A 25247-nucleotide genomic window follows, 5' to 3' on the forward strand; every position below is an offset into this window, starting at 1 on the left:
TTACATTCACTTACGGCTAATTCCATTAACAAGCACGTCCAGTCTACGCGTACTTTTTCCTTGGATAAATTCTCAATTAAAATGCATCGGCAATGTTGCGCTTGTTTTAGTAAATAACGAACTCCTCTACCTCGTGAAGCGCGCGCGTTGTGTTCCGCGTTAATTCCACGGCAACTGCACATAAATTATGAATATCCGGAAAGCACCCCGCCGATACCAGCACTCTGCTACCACTATTCAGTCGCGAAACGAGCCGTGACGTATTTCGCGCCCAATTTCTACATCCGTTCTGATCGAATATGTACGTTTTCATTTTGTGGCGCACAAGAAGCCCACAGCGCAGAATGAAATAAATAAAAATGTCATGTGCCGCGGGCGGAAGCTGGGTCCGTATAAAATTCATGGCGAATCGATACGGAGAGCAGCGCGCAAATAGTTGGTTAATAATACTCGACGCGTTTCGATAATTAGCAATTTGGTCGTGGCCAAATCGACCTCTGCTTCGCAGCTGCTCGCCTACGGGTTCCACCGAAAAGGGCGTACAACAAGGTCCACGAAAATGAAAGAAAAAAACGCGACAGATGCGACGCCGGTCTCCATTGAATTTCAAAAGCGCAGACCAACCAGAATGCGAGACAGCGCGCGTCTGATTCAATGAAACAGTCTGTCTGTAAGGTAGACGGGTTCCGATAATTCGATGGTCATTCGTGGAAGCTAGAGATGCCGTTAATAGGATTGCAATTTCTCTCTCTACGCACGACGAGACGAGGGTTCAGCATTAAGGTGATAAGACAGAAAAGCATCGAGGTGAAAGAATAAATAAAAGTATTTAACTATTATCTTACTGCAGCTTCCACAAAATGCATTCCGAGGTGAAAGCCGTAACGAGCGTCATATTGGTATCGGATTACCATAATCGCAGAATTAGTACCTACGATCCCAAATGTCATTACACCTGTTCGATACTTGGCGCGTAACAAAAGCGGTTCACCGAACGTAATGTTTGTAAACTGCATCTTCGATTCCAATTCTAACCGCATAGAATTGAATGTATTCGTGTATTTGAAAATTCGTGTATTTGAAAATTCGTTTAACAACTAAAAACTTAATTCCCCTTCAAGATTTGCGAATATCATACGCGTATGGAGCTACTCCAGTGAAATCCACGACCTCGCGTTCTCCGGCATGAAATTCCGCAATTTCACATTACGCGACGATACACACCAACGTAGGGCTCTCATTATATGACAAAAATACCTCCAGCTTTGCAGACACTTAACCCTTCCTAGGGAGGGAATTATTTCACGCGACTCAGCAGCTTTCACGCGAGTGCATTCGAGCCACCCTTATCGGTCATTTCACCATCCCGTGTTTCTCGTGATGCGTTTTATCCGCGCAATGTAAGCTGCGTGGTTTGAGGCATGGAGTACCGGACATTCATGGTCTGACGTTTACGGGATCGCCTACCGACTAATCCAGCCGAGTGGCGCGAGCATTTCGCAAATTTTCGACCCTCCCATTGCCCCTTATCCGTTAGTCAGAATGCAAGCGAGCGTGTGCTACATTTAAGAGGACTCCAGCCCCGTGTTTACAGCAGATTAGAACGCTATTCTCCGTTGAAAGGTTATATCCCAGATACTGCGGACAAGATGACTCTGACCCAGAGTCCACGTCGTCTTGTAGACGTCCCGACTTATCTTGCTAACCTACTTGGGCAAACGCGACCGAGTGGAAAGGATTTAAGGTCCAGAGAGGAAAGGATGTTTGCGGATAATGCCCTGACGCGACATCCAGCTTGCCAGGGAACCGTCTATGTCAAAATTCGCGACAATTTTCCCCTTTCTCTCGCATTTAAACTGTCTCCACCAAATACACTTGTGGTCATGGGTTATATGTACATGTTAGTATTTCAAAAAACGAAGCGTTATAAATATATACAACAATTAATTTTGAGCATTTACGTAGGAGTCGTGCGATCGAGTTGGACTTGACTACGGTGTCTGAACGTTACTGGTTATTTCTACTTGGGTTTCTCAACATCACCGCTGGTATGTTATTATCTGCATTCTGTCAATCTTGCCATCTTGTAACTAGTTCGAAACAGTCAAGACAAGTAATATCATACAACTGTCAGCATCTTCAAACACAGACACAAGTAGAAACGACGTGTAATGGACAGACACGTGAGCCAAGCTGATTCGCATCGCATACATACCCGACGAATATTCAAAATCGATTCCCACGAGTAACGAAGATGGCATACGGGAAAATTTTATATTCCACATTTTCGATTTATTTGTATCTCTCAATTTCTCTGCCACGGAACACTCCGAGTTCCATCCAAACCTCGTTACTTTTTCCAAAACTCGTCGCTGGACTTTGAAAAATCCTCGAAACTTCTCTATTATTAATCCCCACAGATAGTAAAACAGACAATCGCGATTAGACCAAACGCATGAGCAAATTAAAGTTTCAGCGCTCGACCACGCTACACCGAACATCTCGAAACGCTTATAACCTCGCGACGACCGGCACCGGTTATCTTCCTGCTTCCTTCGAGACCCAGCCCAAACTTGCACGTGTAAATAACGACTGTGCCTCGTGTTCCGTAGCAGTTGTTTCGGGCAGCTTTCCAGCGGAGACGCTTCATCGTATTTGTTTGCCTTCTTTCCCGCCACGGTGTGTTCTTAATTCGCGGCGAGCCTCGGGGAACACGTCGCACCAGACAACGTGATATTTGCTCGCGAAAATTGTTCGGGAGCGCTGTTACCGCGAGCGGGCGACTTTGGTCCGTATTTGGTAACTTTGTCCACTGCGCGGCCAGTCACGTTGGAAGACTATCTTCGTTAAGTGCATCTCGCACGACTAGCTTCTATGGATCCTCTGGTAGCGTGGATAACATTCATTTACATTTTACATAAGTGTAAAGCAAGAAGACATTATTTTACGATGTATTTGTTTGGGTCATACCTATCTGTCACTAATGACAGACGTTACGCGCGAGCAGCGGGATAGTGGAACAGTTTCGATTCACCGTCAACGTCTATCCCGTCCGTAATCCGGATTCCGTTGACTTCCGAGCGATGTCAAGGATGATATGCGACCAACGATATTCCCACGGGCTAATATTGTGACAGCCAATGTTTATTCGTGATTCGATGGATCAACGCGAACGTCTGCGACGATTTCTATCTGGCCAGTCGTGCTGGATGCGAGCAAAGCTCTGCCAGGTAACGCTCGATAAAACTGCTTTCATGCGAAATGGCCCGGATTATCCCACAGGCAAAATAGACGTTTACCTAGACCACCGATCAAAAGTGACTCTCGAAAGCAATGCTCTAAAACCACATATTTTTCGTATACAGTACGCGAAGCGATCTAGCGACTAAAGTGCGACTTTCTCAAAAGTCGTTAAAAGTCCTCGCTTCTCGAGTACAGAGTTGTTCCAAAATTTCTCTTTGCCGCTGCGAACGCGCGAACGTTCGCAATTCATATGAAATCATTGTCGAATAAAACTCTTGCCAGCCACGTAAATAAACGGAAGTGCTCGCAACCCGTGAGACAAGTTGCCTGACGTAGAAGTGAGAGCTCCGACAAGTATTCAGCAGTTTTCGGAGGCCCCAACCTCCGGTGGCATCGCGAAACTTTGCAAAGAGCTTGCAAACTTTCTCGGTGAACCTCGAAAGCCACGTTGGGCATCGCCTGGTGTAATTGTTCGCGCGTCTCCAGATCCTCGAGTTTAGCCTTAACGGGACGGTATCGTATCTAGTGGCCGAAAATTGAAAATTCTTTTCCTACGGAGAGACAGTCGGAACGTAACGAGAACAATGAAACATCTCTACAGCGTTTAAACTTTCCAGAAAATAAAAAGAAATCGACTTTTTTTTTTTTATCCCGAGTTGTCATACATCTCGTCAGAAATTATGCCTTCGAAGGCTACGTTTTGAATACTGATGAGTCTGTGAAATGAAGCGAAGGGTTTATCATCGTCTTTAGATGTAAAGGAGACCAACTATATATTCCGAGTTATTGGAGAAGTAGCAGCACTTAATGATTTATTAAACGTAATCCGGAGAATCCTGGACGTAATAAACGTACAAGGTTTAAGATAAAATTGGAGGAACTTTATCGCTACCAGAGTTACAGGGTCGAAGCGATTAAACGTTTCATCGCTAATGATTCCCGAAATGGTATCGAAATCTCGAACGTGTCAGTATTTGTTCATTTTTCTGGACGTACGTACGTAACTTGTTAAGATGGACGAGTTGCTCGCGGAAGAACAATGGCGGGTGCAGTGCCGTGGCCTTCGTGGTTCACCTTGACACGCTCGATCGCGCCTTATCTTATCTCGGGATCCCTCGTTCGGGCCGCGGGCGACGCGTTTTTCGGCTAATAAGATTTCACGGGCTGCCTAGCCGCGAGCCACGTGTGGCCTAAACGAGTCCTATTCTTTATCCCGCTCACGTACGGCGAGTCACTCGAGGGGGATTTCGAGGACCTGTGCGCGACCGTGTCTCTTGATTCCGTAGCAGCTTCGTCCTGCCGAGCGGAAGCTACGTTTATCGCGAGCTGAACCCTCTCGAGTGATCGATCGACGCTTGATTCCTGATTACGAGCGTAATCCGATTATGCGCCATCGTCTGTAACGCCCTTTGTGGCGTCGCTAGTGCCTCGATACTTTTCACAGCCTCGTTGGATGCTGTCCTCGAGCCGTTCCACTTTAATCGTGTCCCCGATGTGCAAATACAACATAAGCCCTCGTCTCTCGTAGAAAACACCTCCCCTGCCCTTATTAATATTATACCATGCTAGTGCGAAAATCCTTTAATCGCAGATTAGTCTTCGGACGGATGTCCGTCAACAAAGGGTAGAGTGTCCGGAACGAAGCCTTGAAATAGTTGATGGTGCGAGCGTTACGCCGAATGTCTGACCGTGGAAACAGTGACGTGTAACAGAGAACGTGGCACTAAAGTGTTTGACCGTGAGGAAAGCAGTATATGTTTGATTTTAAGTGAGCTGGAAGGGCGCTATGCCAAAACGGAGCAGTAGATCGTCTGGCAACGAGGAAGCAGACAAGCGTCTGACTAGGAAGATGAGAAGCCAGTATCGTGGTAAAGGCAACGTAATGCTCGACCATACTTTGAATAAGATAGTTTGGTTTTTCAAGACCGTGTTTCCGACTTCTTGCCACTTTATGACTTCTACCTTTGCATCACGTCGCGTTAATCGCCCAGTGCATTCAGTTCCATCGGTAGAAACTCCCTAGTGAACACTGCAAGTGGAATCGACCAGTGCTTGGTCAGACGTCCAATGCGGAGCGTCCGACAGGCACCTCTAGAACGAATGAGAATCATAAATTTTCGTCTATCTTCGATTCTAAAACATATGAATCGAAACATTACTCGTGCCACAGACATATTGTTCATACTCGATAGTGCACGTACTTTACAAACATTCGAAATCGATTTTTTTTTTTTTTGCAAAACGAAACAATGTTCGAAATTTTTTGTTTCATTTTACTATTTCATTTCAAGGTATCGCGCGATTTTTGGAATGCATCATAATTCCTCGCTTATCTTGTACAGCTTTATCGTTAACAGCAACAATTGGAAACATCAATCGACGCGACATTATTGGATTTTTGAGCGTCCAACGCTTCGAGCTCGCCGTTTGTTGCGAGCGTTTCGCGTATGAAAATGTCAGCCCGTCAACTGCAACGATCCCTGTAAATGAATCAAACCAACCAAATCCGATGGACTTGCATTACCGCCGGTTCGAATTCGTCTCGAAACGATCGACGATCGAGCGTTCCGTTAACTGACGGATCACGCGCTCTACGGATTTTACGCTGCGCGTGATCGAATATTGTCCATACGCGAGCGCGTTACTTTTTTAGACCCGCTTACATTCTGTTCAGTAAAAATAAAAATTTCATTCTACCGTAGGGAATCGGCGAAGAATTTCCTTTCTCAAGTTTCGGTAACTCTTCGCCTGGTCTCGATTGTGGGTCGACGTGCAAACCGCGTAATAATAATTATTTAGCGGGCGCAGAAAACGATGCACCGCCGACGTTGTCTTTCGGTGGGATTCAGCAGGAAACAATGGCTCGACGAAGCGAGGTGGCACGCGTTTGAAACGCAACGGGCCGTAAGTAATTCGTCGGAATCTGGCGGCGGAATTCCTTGATATTTCACAGCCACGAGCGGAATCGTAAGTCCGCGGTGAACGCCAACGCGGCTATTATGCTAGTGTACATTTTACGCTGTACGCGGAGAGGCGAGGAGGGGGTGGAATGCGCGCGAGTTCCGCGGTGTCAGGATTTCCTGTTTGGGAGCAAACGAATGGCCGCCCGTCCACGAGAAAATATTCTTCCTCTAAATTATAACGAAATTAGACGAATCTCCGGTTCGTTCGTCTCGGCCATTATACTTGTACCGAAGCACACGCTGAGCGCTTTATACCTTCTCGGACTTGTCGCTTCGGGCGGAAATACGGCGGAGAGTTTGAAAAGTGAAATAACTCTTACAATTTCCGTTGGATGAATGGAACGACGAGGTACAAGAATCGCGGCACTCGAGGTACTTCATCCAACTTTTTTTATTTGGTAATCTCAAACAAGAAGACCTCGGTATTAATTATTTGTCATTATTCGACAAATAATATTCTTTTCTATTCGAGTGTACGTGCTCACATTTTGACGCCACCGACATAATTAGTAAACGTTCATCTTGTTTGCATCCGGTATTCATTTGCGATGGACATTAATAATAATACAGAATACAATGGAACAATAGATTCTTGACAGGTTCCCATCAATTTTCCCAGAGAATATTGTTTCAGCATTCTGGAAATCATCGCCTGATGGTCGTACGCTCAAAAATTTCCAATTCGCGAGGTTGTCGACGATAAACCAATTTGATAGCCGTTAGTCTTTACTGCGCTCGAACGTTTAATTTTAAATATTACGCAGACAATGACAGCGTATTCGATCTTCTTTTATTGGATTTTGCGCGCCTCTCTGAATCGATGTACGACAAAGTCGTATATTTAACGCGATAAATGCAAAGGTTAAAACACAAATAAAAACACTGGCACTGTTCAAGACAGACGCGTATTAACGTTATGGCTATTTGGTTCGAGTCATCCCCAAAACTCGTATGTTATTTTTTCTGTCTTCCTTTTAACCTCCCCCGGTGGTATATAACTCCCCCTTCTGGGCGAGAAAATCGTGCATGAATCATGCTAAACCGTAAGAAACTTCGCTTAACGAGGAAGGCACGGCGCCAAATGAACGACCTGGAACGCTTCACGGACCGGTGCACGTGGACTATGGGAATTTAATTATGTGCCCCGCAATAACGATTCGTCGTCCGCTGCGTAAATGCTGCGGCGCATTTTTGTCCGCTCCTTTCATCGATGCGATCGTAAATTCCGCGTAATCAGAGAGCACGTTTGACCCAAAGCGTAGAGAAAGTGTCGGCAAATCGATACGCAACGGCGCCCGCGAATTTGCCTAAAACACGTTAATGGATTGTTATGTTAATGGCTATTGTTCCCGCGGCTAGCGCGATAATAATACATTATCAAAGTATCGGCAAAAGTTCAACGACAAAATGACCGAAAATCGTGCTTCGTATCCCGCACAGAAACTCCGTGCAGACGACTAAATCTAGAAATGCGTTTTTGAAATGTTATATACTTCCATTATCCACGAGTTCTAATTGAATTTTAAATTCAATTTCAATTTGAATATCTGAAAATCTCTAAATCGTGGAAGCCTTAAAATTATGCATCGACGAAACGAGGCCAATGTGACTTGGCTTTGGCTTACAACTGGTTATTTAAATATCGTCACTGGGCCCTTTCATCGAATCGACGGGATATCTAGTAGAGTTTACCATCTCGATATTTGCTAGTTTACCGTTCGCCGGAGAATAACGATCGTTCGTCTATTTAATTGGCAGCGGAAACAAGACTTCGTATTTACTTTCGATACGCCAGTTTGCAGACTAATATGTAACTGTTCGCGATGGAAACTGGATAAAGTAGATTTTTATAGTCCTTCGTCCAGGATGTCGAAGATTTATCGTTGCATCGATCAAGCTTTTTTTTATTAGTTCTACGTCAACGAACTAGTCCCTCCGTGAAATGCTATCCATTCGAAGTCACGACTTCGCTGTACCTCTGCTCGTTAGAATCTATCGACTGTATCCCACGACTCCGTTTCACGTGACATCGCGTTACCCTTTGATATTTCATTAATTACGAGAGTACGCCCATCTCGGACTTGATCTCACGCCTATTATTTCTCCGATTTTTCATTTCCTCGAAATGTTTTTGTTTTGCCTTCCACAAATTTGCCTGGCTGCCCTATACACCGAAATGACCGGATCCGTCGAAACTTTTCGGCTGACAAACGAGCCGCGTTTCACGGGCGTTGACGCGGCAAGCAAAAACGTTTCCCGATGGTAATGGAGCTCTGCTTACGCGTTTCGAACGAGCGTGTCCCGGCGGGAAAGATGGATTTCATTTTTGACAAGATAGATCAACGCCCGAACGCAGGAGGATCGACTCGATCCCGTCGAAATTCAATCACCTTAACGGCGAAATTTTTCACGCGTTTAGCGGGACGATTTCCTGCACTCGGTCGTGCTCATTGCACACGCGTAATCTGCGTGCATCGATATTACTTTATCGAAGAAAGGAATTGCATTACCTTGAAGAAGCTAGCTGGAATGTTGGCGAAACGTTGATGTATTTTAGCGCGAGAACACGATTTACACCCGTGGTTCTCAATTATTATCAACTGTTAATAAATGTCTTAATAAAATTAATCTAACGTGCAAATGACTGTGTTAGCGTCGAAATTAGGTTCACTTCTCTTAGGATCAGGTCTCCGGACAAGATTAAATACCTAATCTTGTTAACGCAAACTTCTGGCCTGAACACCCTATAAATCAGGTTACACTATGCGTATAGCAGAGCACGATTACAATCTTATCCATAATAGACTTAATATTCAAACACTGGAAACTCGTTGGAAGTTGGCCAATGTCATTTTCCTTTATAAAAATCTTCATGGTCAACGGTTAATTAAATTGGCCAACTATCCTCGAGCTAACAAAGCTTAACGCTTAATCTAGGCGACCCAATTAACCCTTCTTTCTTGTCCCCTTTTTGCTAAGCATTACATTTTTATACCACTTTGACAACATTCATTTTACATTTGCCTGCGTTATCCAGATCGAGCATTTTCTGTTTATTCGGTTCAATGAGTAGCAATTCCCTTAAAGTCCGCGACAATTTTTCCAGTGCACCCACTCCAGGGCAGTTTATCTTCCGTGCAACGATGTTTAATAACATCAGTATTCGCGTCTGTACATATTAGCCGTCTTTTCGTAAAGTAACTACCACTTTATCCTCTTCCGTTTCGCTATACACTCCTACGTCTGCCGTTCTTGTAAGCCCGCGGCATGGTTCACATGTTTTTCCTGTTTTCTCCTGCGTCGTGTTCGTCGTCCTCTTCCCTCCGAGCTTGCCTCCGTCCTCCTCTTTCGCCATTTCTCTTCGGTCATTTCTCTTACTACCTATCTTCCAGCTAGTGCACCAGTTACCTCGCGAAACTTCACCCTTCGCCTTTTCTTCCCGTGAATTATGTTCGCGCGGCTGTTTGCCCTGCTCCTCTTCTTTGCGATACAACTTCACATCGCATTTGACTAATAGTTAGTCTCGATACAACGAATTTTAGTGCGGGCTGTGTTGGTCGAAGGAAGATTTAACGAGGAGCGAACCGAACGTTCGCAGATCGAGTCTACGATACCCGAGTGTTTCCTGCATTTGAGTAATTGCTTTAAAAATATTTTCAATCCGATATCGCACAGTCATGTTGGCGTAATACCGTACAGGTAACCGCAACGTTGCAAAATTGTATCGATAGTATCGTAATGCCTCGCGCGGCGTAACCGAAACGTTAGCAAAACGGCTCGACTACAATGCCGAGTAATCATTCGTCAAACACGATCCGTCTTGGAAGTTTCGATAAAGTTCTGCTCGGATCGCGTTAATTTACTATTCGATCCGATCGAGGGAATCCGAAGTGCCCTAGGGACGCCTCCGTCGAACCGTGCAACGAAGATTGAAAGCGAGGCTCCGATCCGCGAGGACGCAGTCGGACGTGTCAGGTGTATTTGCATGCAAATGCGATCGGTTCGTCGCGATGGATCGATACTCCTCGGACACTGGTGGCTTCCTCTTGGCGCTGATGCAGCCTGCCGCGATAGGAAAAAAGGAGCGGCCAGAGGCAGACGTTCCCTTAAAAGCGTCAGGACCGCCAGGACGTCGCCTGGATATTTTGCCGCCGTGGCGGACAGCGCGGTCTGGGAAAGATGTACGAGGGCGAATGGCGCGGAATCGGCTGCCAGAAGTCGCGGAATTAGGTCAATTCGAGACACGCGGCGTCGAGCAGTTTATTAACAAAACGCGCACCCGTTAACCTTCGTCTCTTTCCCTTCTGCGCCCGTGCCGACCGGCGGCGGCCGCGCGCCGGTGAATGTAGGTTGATGTATTAATATCATTAAGTCGCGTACGAGTCGTTTCGGCGCGTGTAACCGTCGCTGCAGTTCGGCCAAATCGCGAGCCCTTCCCTTGGTTTCGGTTGCCTCGAGACGGGACCAGTCGCGATATATTTTCAGACGGTTCGTCCCTGCCGAGGGTGCGTCGCGTGTCGCTAAACACGGAAATCGATCGAGGAATTAGCTTGGGACGCGGTTAGCAGGGATTTATGAAGTGTTACTGTTCGATCATCGTAAAATACTTTCCCGGCGCGAAATGAATAGCTTCCCTGCGGCCTGCCGAGGATGTTTATGTTGGTTCGGCACGAAGGGACGGATTTGTAGAAATAATTTCAATAATGGCATCGTATCGAAATTATTTGATTTCGCTGTTGTGCTCGACCATGCTGCGAATTACGCGGGAATGCAATAACGTAGGTATTTTCAGTGATCGAATATATTTTCATGCCTCGCTGTGTACGAATGAGCAAGAAATAACTACTTCCACTTTCTTACTTATCGACAAATTATTTCATTCCAACAGTTAACAAACTCTGAAATTAAGTTTCCTTCCAGCGTCCTATTAACCATTCCGGCTGTGATATAAAAATTAAATTTCATTTAATATGCAAACGTAGCATACTGTCCTTTATCGCGGTTGCAACTTGGAATTTAACTAGACGCTTTCACTGCGTACGTACCTGACGCGATACAATATTCACGATCCGAGAACATTACGGGCAACTTTCTGCGATACGAAACTACCCCTGTCGCTATGAAATCTTCCAGTCGGGACGCATGCGACGAAATTATTACGTTTTATGGTAGTCTTGCACTGGCCAATCGCTATTTATACCTTCGTAGAAGTGCGGACAACTTCGAAAGTGATGGTGGCAAAAGTCTGTCAGGACTCCAGATAACAGTCTCGTGTGGAAACAATCAGCAAACCACAACCATTGGGTGCACAAAATAATTTGATTACATCGATCGAACGAACCAATGAACATTATCATGAATTTCTCTGAGGAAACCCGTCGGTGGGAGCACCGGCGAAAGCCAATTTCGAGGAACAATATCAATTCCGTGAAAACGCTACTCCTTTAGCGGCGGATGAAAAGAGATCGAAATCGAGCGACTTTACATCGAGTCGGTTCGGAACAATATGATCGCGATTCGAGTACTCCGAGATGGAAAAAAAGCTATTGTTTTATTCTTCGTTACGTCTTACGTATCGAGTGATTCACGGTCCCGTGGACGTAGCATTCGAGTTAGTTAGCTTCGACAGTGGACAACGATGCGAGCTTGTTTTATGTCATCGAAAAGCGATAGAACGTTTTTTCCGCGCCGTGTCCCCTCCAAAACGGCGAGCAGTGTCGATCGGGAAGCTGTTAATTTGCGATCGAATCGCGGCCATGCGTTTCCCGAAGATACCGTGCTATCGCGAGCAATCAGTGCGCACGCGTCGAGGGAAAAAGAGGAAAATAAACGAAGAGGAAACGTTCCACGAATTCCAATTTCGAATAATTTTATCGGAATCGGTACACTACTAAATAACACAGCGATTGTTGAAATTTATTTCATGCGACTCCGGCACCCTCCTTTCGAATATGCGCCACGATATTGACGCGCTCAATTGTTTATGGTTTTTCGATAACGAGTCGGTCGTCGCGAATCACGCCAACGTTCGACTCGTCTTCGAATATATTTATTCGCAAAAATGTTCCGAATGTTAAGAAACGATACGCGTGCTTCGCAGAAAAATATTATTTTCTTTATTTGGTCTCGGTTATAACGAAATAGTTTGTGGCACCACTTATCTACAATGTCGTGAGCCTTTATAGATAATATCTCCCCAGCGAAGCGACTGCATGGAATTTCGTTGCCTCGCGTATTCGATGGCATGCTTCGTTGGAAGCTCGTCCATGCATGGCAACAATAAAGCGCGAACAGAAGTTCCCACCGAGCGCTTACGGATTCGTCGCGCTGGCCGGAAGCTTTCAGACGGAAGCGGACTGCTGCGTCGCCGGAAATGTCGCTGCCCCCTGAAATTTTCCACTGTTTGCGTTTGATACACTCCGCGAGTCTTAATAAATTTTATCAGCCCTGTTAATTCCCACGTTTGAATTATTTCGTTTCAGTCTGATAATGAAAACGACTCCGAAACATGCCGGAGATGGACAAACTTGGAACAAAATGGAATTTTATTTCATTTGGGACAAATAGAAGCTTATCTCGATGATTGTTCGATAGAAATAAACGTCGAGGATCGATCGCATATTAAATACAATTTTGTATTATTCGATACAGATATCTGCTATCTTTCCCGATTATTTCAGTCGACAACCGGTGAAATTTTTACCGGGCTTCAAATTCTTCCCCTTTTACTGTTACGGTATCTTAGAAAAAATAGAGAAAGGTTTTCACGTAGATGCTGTGTATAGCAAAGCCCTCGTGATCGATATCATGTCCTGCGGATATGCAGATGTCGTAAAAGGATAGGTGAACGTATAAAGGATTAATTAATTCGATGCAGTAGCCAGCAGCTTTCAAGTTGCGACACGAAATGAATAGAATGGAAGAAAAATGAAATCCGCGTGATCATAGACGGTGGAACTTGAAACTAAATATTTCCCTATTCGTCTGAAATAAATTGGGTTTTCTAGCGAAGAGATAGTGCGTGTTGCGAGAATGTTTCATCGATTACGCGATTGATATTTTACGATGACGGTCGACTCTGGCGCCATCCCGAGGATGTTTACAAGTGCCCCATTTCTCAGGACGTCCGTTGGCCACGGAAACCCACTTCCGGCGCCTCTGTACGCCCGCGACTCTCGAGACTCGCAAAGACCGCAGTCCGAGCTCCGTTTTTCTTTCAAATTACCAGACAGCAAGTGCGCTTAAATTCTCCTCGAGGCCCGTTTACGCGCTTCAAATAGTCCCGAGCACTCCGAGTCGGTGCACGGTTTCCCACTTTCGCCCTGCGGCCACCCTTTCTTCTCGCGCGTCTTCGTCACTTTCGCCACGGCTGCGTTCCACCCTCTGTTGCCGCCTATTTTTTTTTTTTTTGCCGCATTTCTCTATTCATAGTCGCCAGGGTTGCTCCGAAAGTTCGCGCGGCTGCTTCACCCGTGATTTATATTACGGAACCGCGCAAAACAGTTGCCACCAGACTTTGGTGGCGTGGCTACGACGTCAATGCCAACAAAGGAGCCGTGATGAACACGAAATATTCGTTTGTTCTAACAACAGGAAGGAAAACCGTAGAATAACTTCATCTGGGTGTACACATGGACACCGTAACGTTAATTGCGGTTAACCTCTCCGGGCTCGCGCATTGTGATATACGTTGCCTTGACAATTATTTTTTAATAAGAATGTTCTATTTAATAACGCTTTCCTAATAACGCTACTTTACGAAACAAAGACATTTAAAGACCGTGGTGGTTAATAATTAAAATTTCTTTGTCCGCGGTCTAATAAGGGTTTTTCACGAGAGGTCAGGTTTCGACCAACCTTTTTCGCCACTGACCCAATTTATAAACGTCCTCGTATCTCGAAAAGGAATTATTTACAGATCTCTCCACAGCGATGGATCTCTAATTTCCTCCAACGAATACGACATCCTCCCGAAGTTTCATGGCATCCTCCGTATAACTCTTGTCCAACCATTCGCCCTCGTAAAATTTTTACGATGTGGAATTAAAAGAAGGTTCGCAAGATACCGTTGGTTGCAGGCTTTAGAAATTCGCTTATTTTTTCCCTGAATTTGAGAGATTCTACAACGAGCGGAACGATTTGGATTGGGTCTACGAGCATTTACACGGAGGGAACAAAGCCTCGTGTATTTCTATTCGCTTAGAAACAAAAATCTCGGGTAAAATAATAAAGAATATATTCGTAAAATATATAATTATTTAAATTTCGTGCTCGAGAAACTACCACTATAAGCGAAGCTATCGTTTTCAGCTATCAATGCAATCCTTTAAATATTTATCCCTACTCTTACACGCGCGGAAGAGAATCGCATAGTTTCGAGTGCAGTAAATTGGTAATTGTATGAGAGGCATATAAGATAGAAGGTCGTTCGACGCACTAAATTCTACGCCCGGCATACTTATTGTTTGGCCCGGGGAAAAGCGAGTGGAAACGACGAGAGAACGACGTTTCGTGGCGCGAAATCCAATTTCACTGGTGAGATCCTTCCCCGGTACAATTAATGGAAGTTGGTATTCATCGATGCCAACGAGACTGCAAATTTCATTAATCGAATTTCTACTGTTTCGTGCATTCCGTGACGGTCGAATTCTTTGAAGTTCACCTCGCACTTTAACGCCCTGCGTCATATCTAGTTTCCTCTCGTTGTTTCGCCCTGACGAGCCGGAATTTATATCGTTATTCGATTTCGATCGTCCACGCGATCGTCGCCACTTCTTTTCGAATTCACAGGTCGTCGTGTTTTCGATGGATATCCACAGTTCGATGTACACGTAAACCAAAACCGTCCTTAGAATCCTCTTACCGTCCAATTCCACCCATTAAATCCGTGCGATCCTTTCGCATACTCTGTCGCGCAGTCGATTTTCTCGGGTGTAGGAATTTGGCAAAAAATGTCTGTAAATTGTAGAGTGCTTGAAAAAGATGGTAACACTTACCGCATCGTAACACAATGTATCGTATTAAAAACATAGCGATTTATTTCTTTTTCTTTTCCATACTTGTGTCAACATTTATTTCGAAGCACACTGCGTGGACACCGATACGTAGCTAGGAACAGTTTTGTTTATTGGTTACTCGCATTTCGGCACTCGATACTCGACGATCGGCTGGTCCATGTCACTGACCAGAATTTTTCATCGCAGAGACGCGAAGAAGATAACTCGGTCGCGGCACGAAGAGACGACGAAAGCGCCGGGTACCTATTAATCGTTAGGATTATATCTACCGTTGACGCTGCAGAATCACCGTAGCCGGATCCCTGGACGGAAATATGAGGGACTCGATGATGTATTCTGACTAGAATCGATCCTGCCTCTCTTCTACTAATATTTGCTCGATCGAAGATATTTTTCCCTCGTTTCGGTTTCACCCGTTCTGGGAACTAGAGCTGGAACGTCCTGTCGAATTTATTTGTATTCGACAAGCATCTGAAGAGTTTAAAATTTTTATCAATTCTATCTACATTTGCGTATAATTTGTAAAATACATGAATTTCCAACATTTCGGTTACTCTGTAGGTACGAATAATAAGAGCACACGAGTCAGTTATGAAATGCTGATATGATAAAATTTCCCACGGTATTTCAAAATATTCATTATGATTTTTTAATATAATTTCTATTCGACACAAAATCAGATGCTTGTTCCAAATTACGAACAATATATCGGAGTGGATATATAATGTTTCACGAGATTTCCCATACTGTATGTAATTGGATATTTGCAGGGATTTCTTTTGACAGAGAATTTACGTTACGATAAATGAATTATTCAACATCGCATAGATGTAATTAAAATTAATACGATAATTAGTGAAATCGAAGAAACTTATATAAATAAAATTGACCGATAGCTTGTAGATATTTCCGAAACATTTATTAATATTAATAGCGAAAAATGGTTCACGACTATCCATCGAACATGCAATTTTTTCATAAAACGCGATGGATCTGTGTAACCAATAGTCAGTGTATCGATCTTTTTTCTTAATTAGAGATCCGTTGCTTTTATTGAAACCGAAGTCCACGATATCGGATATTCGACATTCGAGTCTCTTGCTCGCAACATTGGATCCATACCTCGTCCTCCGTTGATATTTATTGCCAATTAGGACTGCAAATTGTTTGCGAGATAATACTACCTTTAATAAACCTACAGGAACTTCCATACTTCAGTCTCGCAGTTGCGAGTTTCGCCCTCAGCTAACGCTGATAACCAACTTTATCAAGCTTTTCCTTGCGTTATTAAATTTGCGAACTCCCTGATTACCTTTCTCGCTGGCCTCGTAATTCCATTCTAATCGGTACACCAGCGAATTTTCACCATCTGTCCTTCCAGTATAATTGTGTACTCGTCCGTGGAGCTATGCTACACCTGGATTGTAAACTGCGGATATTTATTAAATTGTAACGTACAAAAATATGTAAAATTTAATTACCGTATTTTTCAATTTCTTTCTTTCTTAAACGTTAGAGAGTTCTTTAGCGCGGGATTGTTCCTGTAAATAATTCCGTGACGCGGAAATCCCGGTCGCAAGGATATTTCGTCTTGTCTTTCGTATATCACGAGCTTGTTGGGCCCTTATTTCATCGCGCTACAAAAGTCCGTCATAACTGCGTTACTACCGTCGCAGCCAGCAAGTCTCACGTGTAGCACCACCCTTTGTGCGGCGAGATTCACTTTCGCGTTATATTGAAATGCTTCGCGTCGCTGGCAACGCTCAGCTCCTAGCTACGTCGACGTCGGGCCCAGGTGTCATGGGAAAAATGCGACGCTGCGCGCCTCAGGAAATAAGCGTTACGTCGTGGACGTGACTCGGCGCCGACGGCGACGTCACACGTGAATGAGCACCAACGATGAACCTTCGAATTCGTGTATCCGTCGAGCTTTTCACAATTTCGAGATGCTGGGCGATGGAAATCCTGTCGTTGGAACGCGCGAGTTATCTTCATTCCATTCACCTTAACCCCTTTGGTCCTGCATTCTACTTTCTGACTTGAAAAATGTATTAATTACTCGCGTATAATAATACGTAAAATCAAACTCGGATAGATAACATACTTTGGATTGTTCAACAGGTTGTCGAACAAGTTGTAATGTATCTTGGTACTAAGTTAAGTTCATTTCGACTCTGCAAAACGGATTTTCCAACGGGAAAATCTGGAAATTCGAGTTGATAGATGGGGACAGGGCAGTGACAAACTTCGGGTCGTTTTCCTAATTTGCGCAACGTCTACGATCCAGACGTTGTACGAGAGTTTCCATAGTTTTCAAAGAAACTACTGCTAAACCCTTACCGTTACGTGTCATTCTGTTAAGTACCGGTTAAAACATTCGTTGAGGATGTTGTTTCAAACAGTATCGCGTACCCTGTGCATCCCTGTTATAACTACCGTTCGGAAAGTTCAAACGAATACGCAAATACGCCGAGTCTACGTATACAGGCAATTTGAGAAATGTTTCCGATGACTCTCGTAACTCGTCAGTTCCACTCTGCGAGGATTGCTTCGGTAAGATTACACGTGTAGGATTGCATCTCGACGAACTGACAATCCTTGAGAAGACGAGAACCATTAAGAGCACTTCTCCACTTTTGGAGTACGCCCTTAGGATTGCATAAATAGATAATGTCAGCGCGTTATCAAGTTTCCGTTCCTCGCGTTCGTAACCGAAGGCGCGTGTCGCTTACGAAAGCGTTTCTTTCCTGTGCTTTGATAGTTTAACTTCATCCTGCGTACCTCGGACTCCGTTGTCCCATCTGTCAGTGTTTAAAAAGAATCGAATAAAAAGCGCTGGTCGTTATGCATTTTTTTTTCTATCTAGAATCTACAAACACCGTCCTAGACGAGCACAATTCTAATCCAATTTTTCGCCTGTTTCGACGTTTTTGTATGGACAAATATCGCAGTATTTGCGGCGGATGGAAAACAAGATGCTTGGGAGAGCCCTCGAACAAGATTCTATGTATAAGAATTTTCTGCAGGGAGACGAGAGGGAGGATATAACATTTTCTTGGCTTCCTGCATGTCAGGGAAATAAAGAGGACCCCGACGCGCTATGTTTCAGGGATGGAAATGCCTAGCTGTAACGAAGCAGTAAGCCGATAATGTACTTACTCGGGAGCGCCTGAAAGAGGATTTTGAACGTGTTCGTGTACGAAAGTCTTATCGTAGATGTAAGAAGACGAATGACGCAGTCTTGGTTCTCTGAGCTCCGAGAAATTTATACTGGCGATAATTCCGTCGCGAGTCGAAAAAGGTTACTAAAATCATTCTGTTCAACGTCGAATTTCGTTGACCCACGATGGATTCTGACGTTAATTTTCCCCGATTGTCGAAAGATCTCAACACGGAAATTCCAGCTTCCCATCCCGCGAAATTTCCAATCCATCCCATGGAGTCGGCGAACGCGATAATCAATCAAACGCGATCGCGGTTCGTTAGAAAAGCTTCGCAGCGGTCGTATCGTCTGGTGGCCAACGCATCGATTGAAACCACCCTTGAGGAACACGCGGGGCTCGCGAACCGCTGAAATCTGATTACTAGCGTTGCTTTGTGAATCAGTGGTATAATTAGCGGCCTGCTGAGGCGATATCGAAGCGCACCGGCGCGTTCACTGCGGCCGATAAACGTTGGCTACAGTCTTCAAATTGCTCGAGGTGATAAACGAATGCTGCGTCGGTTGTGATGCGAATCGAATTTCGCAATAATGACGGCTACGCGTGCTGCTTGATCAAATGCTGTGCATCGAAATATTTTAGGAATATAACAATTCGTTACGGGCAACGTCGTTTCTCTTTCGCCGAATCTATCGTTTCATTCAATTCAAGTATAATTCATAAGCCAAGAAATGGAACTTGGTGATAGTAACTCTACGGTTGAGAACCCGTTGATCTCGAATGATTGCTTGGACGCCGGAACACATAAAAATACTTCATCCAAAACATAACGGAAGAGTCACGTCCACGTCATTTTCCAATCTTTGACAATGTCTCTGAAAGGTGACAGATTCCCGTTGCGACGCAAAAGGAATTTGCTTCTCCACGTTCCGGTTCGTTGATGGACACTCCGCGATGGACTGGAGTTCCCGTGAAACTCCACGGCCGGAAGCAAATTAGATAGTATGCAAATAAGTCAACTCATTTTATTTCTGTAGTGGACAAATTTGCCAGCGGCCTGGGACGCTACTCTTCCGCATTCTCTATTTCCACATTCCGCGAACTCTGGGAAAATTGCCGCAGGAATGAAACTAGCTTAGGTTCGCCGCGAAAAAGCGACCAAAATACAAATAGAACGCTAACAAAGTGAGAGTCGATTTCCAAACCGTGACGCATGTTGTTACGCTACTCGTTAAACCGAATTCTCCAAAAAATTCTGAACAAACGAAATCGTGTGCAAGGATTGTCGCAATTTTTGAACGAACCTTAAATCGATACAATGTGCCTATACTTTTTCGAAACGTTCGAGTCTCTGGTTTTCATATTTTTCGTTACATTAAATGTGAGAAATGACATTTCAAGTGAGAATATCCTCTTAATATTTCTGCACGCGTAACGCTCGCAAGAAACCGATTAATGCGGAAGAACGCGTACCGTGTAGTTTCAGAAAAAAGTGCATTTGCATATTTCCGGGCGCATCGGTGCATCGAAGGGAAAAATGAGGCCGTGAAAAGACAGACATTGTTATGCCCATTTGGATTTTTTCTCCCTGATTCGTGCGAGGATGCATGGCTCGTCGCGTGAATTCTAGATAGGGTCAGTGTATCACGGTTAACAATTTTTCTCATTTTCCGTCACTCCGTTCGTCCCATTACCATAGAACACAGAGAATTTTTGGAGCAAAGCACGGTTCACGAACGGACAAGTTCTCATCGCGTATTTATATTTAACGACGTCCACGTTACGTAGCCCTTTTGCGATGTTCTTTAACGAAACTGTATTCACTTCTATTTGAATAATCCTGTTTAATTAAACTCCACTTCTCGCTCCAGTGGCCCAACTTGGGGGCGGATTAACTTAAACGAACCGACAGTGCCCTCGAGCTGCCGATTCGAGCGGACTAAAAATGCGCTTCTTCAAAAAGCAAAAGGTACCGGATACAAGGGTTAACAAATTTTTTGCGCAAACTCTGCCTCGAAATTACGGTAAATGCATTAAAATGCACACGGTCCTTTGCTCGCCAGAGCTCCGCGTTAGATTTCAACGATTTCCGTCGCGTTTGCTTTAAAGGCGAGACGAATTTCTAGGTAGCACTCCAGCGACTGGAATCCGTCGTCGTTAGAAGCACCCCGGTAGTTTACATTTTACTTCACCGGGAACGATGCTAATTGTTTGGCTCTCGGCGGGCCCTGAAAGCGCAATCGTACCTTCTGGCACGGGACAATGTAATTGATCGCGCCAAACGTCTCGATTATGCGCGCCGTTTGACACTTCGCTCTATTGATGGAGAAATTGATTGGCAGATTTTTTTTTTTTCATCAACGTCCAGCTCGGACCGATAGCGTTCCAAATTGACAGAAATCAGAAGCGACAACCGGGACTCCATTGACGGAACTTCAATCGACAGGAGCGAGAATTAACCGAATCCAACCAACTTCCCGACAGAAGCTTTGATTTCCGAAATTGCCGTTCGAACAATTAATCAATTAAAATCCTGAATGTCTCTTTGCGACCGACGAGAACGTACCGCGTGGGATTAAAATCGAAGATGAAGTTTATAATCCTCGAATGGTGAAAATTATGCTCCCGTCAAAGCTGATTCATTTTATTCGGTCTCTGCGAGTATCGTCGAAATTTTTAACGATATGAAAGAACAATTAAAATAATCGTACTTTTTATATGGAGATAACAAAGGAAATTCGAGAGCTTTGATGTATGTACGATTCAAATCACAAGAATGGCTATAAAACTTTTTCTACGCACATCAAACTTGTAGATCCCTGCATCGAAAATGAAATTCTGCAAAAGAATTCCTGGCAGTCAATTTGTATATTGAAAAACGACGAAAATTTTCGCGATGATTTTTTTAACCAGTTTTTAGTGACTCCCATCGCCGCGATAGAGTTTATTAAAAAAGGAAATATAAAAAGTTACGGTGGATATTCGTCAACTCTTGACCTCTGTCATTCGCTTTTCGACTGTCGTTATCTCTGGCGCGTAACAGGTAGCAGTTCCACCCGGTTCACCGTCTTGAGAGGGCGAGGACCTCAACGAAAGAACGATCGGGTATAACATTCGGGGATCGAAGCTACATTTCGTAGAAATACGTGAGGAATTCCGTGCTATAGCCAAACTACCGCTGCCTAAATATAGAATACACAATTTCCATGGCATGTTCCGTCTGTATTTGAAATCTAAGATATATTTTCGCGCGGTATCATTTTTATTTCTATTTCCATTCTAAAACGACCATTCGACGAATTCCATTCGTTTTATTCGACGTTTACTACCAATACGAATAAATTTAGCCTATCTTCGATCGAAATATTCGGTCGACGTAGACGGATATACTTGTGTGTGTTCACTCACCGAGTACGAGCAGCAGCAGAACTTGTTGCGGGAGCCGAGCCACCATTGTGGGCTCCTTCTCTCGCACATTTATGAATTGAAATCGGCCTATCCCGCCGTGCACCTTTTCTACTCTCACGATCACAGCCGCCCCTTGCAACAACATTCATTTAATCCGCGTTGCTCCTCGTTCCTCGGCTTCTTTTTTGCTCACGCGCGGACACACACTCGAGGGAAACACACGCATAAGAAAACGTGTCCCGCACTGGAACACAAACCGATCGACGTGGTTCACGGTTCCACGTGTTCTCGACGTACGGGGGACGTTACTTTGCTCGCACTGTCGCTGTCACTATCGGAGTACTCTCTTCCATCAATGAAACGTCCACCTCGGGATTTCATAGGCCGCGTGACCGAACGCGTAGCGCTGAAATATCATCGAACGGAATCAGCGTTCAAATTACCTGGTGATCAACGCGCGTACCCGCAACGGCCGCCTGATCGCGTGGATTTGTTCATCGGGGATGTTGAGCCCCCACGAATCCCTTCGATGACGGCTCGATCGGATCGGTATCGATGCGATCAGACTATTTTCGTGAGTCACGATACAACGTCGATCAGGGATCGCCCAACGTTCAGCGAAATTCTTACAATCATTTATTCTGTATCTCTGTCGGATGATATATTTCACAGCGAACAAATAAAAATTCAACTTTTAATCTGTGCGATGACCAAGTCTCCAGCATACCCAACTTTGAACTTTACCGTGAGCTCGGAAAGTGGTCAACGGAGTCAATCCCACTCGTAAGTGAAATAAATAAATAAATAACGCAAAGAGAGAAAAAGGACGAGGTGGGCTGATTTATCGAAGAAACTGGTCAGAATTTTATGGAACGGTCCGAAGGGTTCGAAATATATCGGCGAACGTCGTTGGCGATCGGATATTCGTAGCGCTGGATGAAAAGAAAAATGTTAGAACGTCGGCCAAATTGAAAACCGATAAGCCTGTCCTTTTCACGAGTTATCTCTTCGCTGCCGTCACTCTTCAGGAGTCTGAAAGACGCCTCGTTCCTTCGGAGCAATTAACTTCGTTAATCGATTTGGCCAAGTGCTGTGCTCGTATTTTTTCGACGGACGTCCGAGGACTTCTGCCGCGAATTGGTTAAAATTTTGTACGGGCACTCGGAAGGCACGCGAAACATCGCTGCGAGCAATTATAAAGAAATCCTCTTAGCGATGTTCACGATCGGAAAGAAATTCATCTTTTCGGTTATAAATTGCAGTTTCGCGATAGCGAGGCTATTAAATAAACCTTAGGCACTAGCCACGTCAGCTACAGCTTCGATGAAAAGGTTGGAGTAACGGTTACTTACGCGCAAAGAAAAATAGCCAATTACCCTTTAATGTTGTTACTCGTTAGGTTAGGTGACATAAAGTCCCAAGTAACGACGCAGGATAATCCTTCTCAAAGATTCTCTATATCTGAATTCCAATCCGGTTGCATTGTTTCTAGCTCTTCGACACGGATACTTTATCGAGTCGACGCTTTTCGTTATCCTCTGCAAGTTCTGCGCGCGATCGACCGTTTCTGGCATCGACGTGTCGATAATCGAATATTCGAAGCATTCGGCGTCAAAGCAAAGTCCGTTTCTCACGGCAAATCGATAGCTACGTTTGCTTTGCATGGATTTTCCGACAAGATTGCGAGTCCGCGTGATTCTTTTGGTCCATTTCTCAAAAATCGTTTAACCGGGACGTTAATCTAGCCGCGGAAGAAAAACGTTCGTTTGATTTTCCAGTTCGGCACGCGCCGATAAAGGCTGAGTGCCAGAGATGAGACATATTTTGTTCGATGATCAACAAAACCGACACCCTACTCAGGTTTTCTTTGTTCACTGCGAAATATTCGGTCATATACTTTGAGTAACGAGTAGAAAGTCTTCTTTATCCGTTACTCGTTGCTCCAAATTTATATCTAAATAAGAATTTTGCCTATTCCTGATGAATCCATTAGAATAAAAATTGCACGGTTGCTTTTCTACGGACATTTCATTCGCTTGTTTTACTCCTGGTAGGATGAATATGCATGACCAGGTGAAGAGTCAATTTCCGGAAATATAGCTCGCCTATTTGAGATTCGTTTGCCTGTGGATTTTTTCAGCCCGTTTTTATAAGCCAATTTTTGCCTCGCTTACTCTAATCCACTGGACGGTCCCGTTTCGTCACGATCGAGATCTAGTAAAACTATCATATACAGCCAAAACGAGTTACTAATTCGTATGTATAACGAGCCAATTTTCAACCTCTCGTAAAAGATGCTATCGAATTTGAATGCTCGGTCGATTAAAATTGTTCTAGTAAATTCGAAGTAACACCGGAGCACCTTTCTCCCTCTTGACTTCGCCGTGTTCGGGATTAAACTCTCCCCCCTATTGCGCGCATTTCATAAAATGCGAGTCGACAATGGAGCTAAAAGCTTCCATGGTATCGCGACGCTAACGCAATAACGGTGAATTGAAATGGTACGAATTCCACGAAAAGAGTAAGTTGTGAGAGAAATTTCTCTTAGAAGAAAAAAAAAACAAAAAGAGAAAGCTTGCAAAATAATAAAATTCGCACGGCTCCGTAACCGGAGGATGCGCAGGGCTGCGGATCTCCCGCCTTGAATTATCTTATCAAACCCGTTCCCGGTGGCTATAGCGATCTCTCGAGGCCGCTTGGCCGGTTGCCGAGATTTTTCGTGGATATTTCTGTCGTGGCCGTGCATCGGTCTCTGCTCCGACCGAACCGATCGACTAAAATGTAACGCGGAGGCCTAACATCCACGATCATCCACGATCCGGCAAAATCAATCTACCGTGTTATCTGCGGGCTGGAACGTTCGAGCAATTCGCGAACGATCACGATCGACGATTTGATACTGTGGTATCACGTTCCTGGAACGTGCTCCCAGCACGGGGGAGCTATCGTTTGCACTGGAAAATTGCACGAGGCACACTTTCGCTTTTTCTTTCTTTCTTTTTATTTCTCGAGGATAAGTTCACACGTGGCGCGGTCACGAAGGGTTGAAAAATCGCGGATGCCGTCCCCGAACGGCGAAGAAAGAGCCACGGCAACGACGCGTCGCACGCGGAGTCTCACCGCCGACTGACTAGCGCTACTCTTCTTCGTTCACCCCTCCTGCGTTACCATTCGGCGCGAACGAACCGAGGAGACTCTGCGGCTCCCTCGACCGTGTCCGCTTTGTTAATGGGATCTCAAGTAGAAAACCCGTTTAGCAACGCGTTTATTTATCGGAATGATAATAACAATAGAATACAACGCGCTCGGATCACTGCTGCGAGGTCGATTTGAGGGACCTTCCGCTCGGAAAACGATGGTGAGCGCAGGAAAAAAAAGGACGATGAATATAAATTAATTCGAAACGAAAAAAAAAATTACAAAAAAATAGGTTCGACGAATGGAGAATAGTTGAT

At 44.6% G+C, this 25247-nt stretch overlaps 1 protein-coding gene and 1 long non-coding RNA gene across 2 annotated transcripts in view; one reads left to right on the plus strand and one right to left on the minus strand.

Annotated features, from left to right (window-relative positions):
- The window catches only part of LOC128877245 (uncharacterized), a 77443-nt gene extending 55504 nt beyond the window's left edge, over positions 1 to 21939 (minus strand). Inside the window, exon 1 of the mRNA XM_054124389.1 lies at positions 21793 to 21939. Coding sequence (XP_053980364.1) covers positions 21793 to 21937 — 145 coding nt within the window. The 5' untranslated portion in view covers positions 21938 to 21939. The remainder of the gene's footprint in view (positions 1 to 21792) is intronic.
- Positions 1 to 25247, plus strand: part of LOC128877261 (uncharacterized) — an 85581-nt gene that overhangs the window by 37711 nt on the left and 22623 nt on the right. The window lies entirely within an intron of this gene.

Source organism: Hylaeus volcanicus, chromosome 5 (assembly GCF_026283585.1).
Source record: "Hylaeus volcanicus isolate JK05 chromosome 5, UHH_iyHylVolc1.0_haploid, whole genome shotgun sequence".
Taxonomy (NCBI): Eukaryota; Metazoa; Arthropoda; class Insecta; order Hymenoptera; family Colletidae; genus Hylaeus; species Hylaeus volcanicus.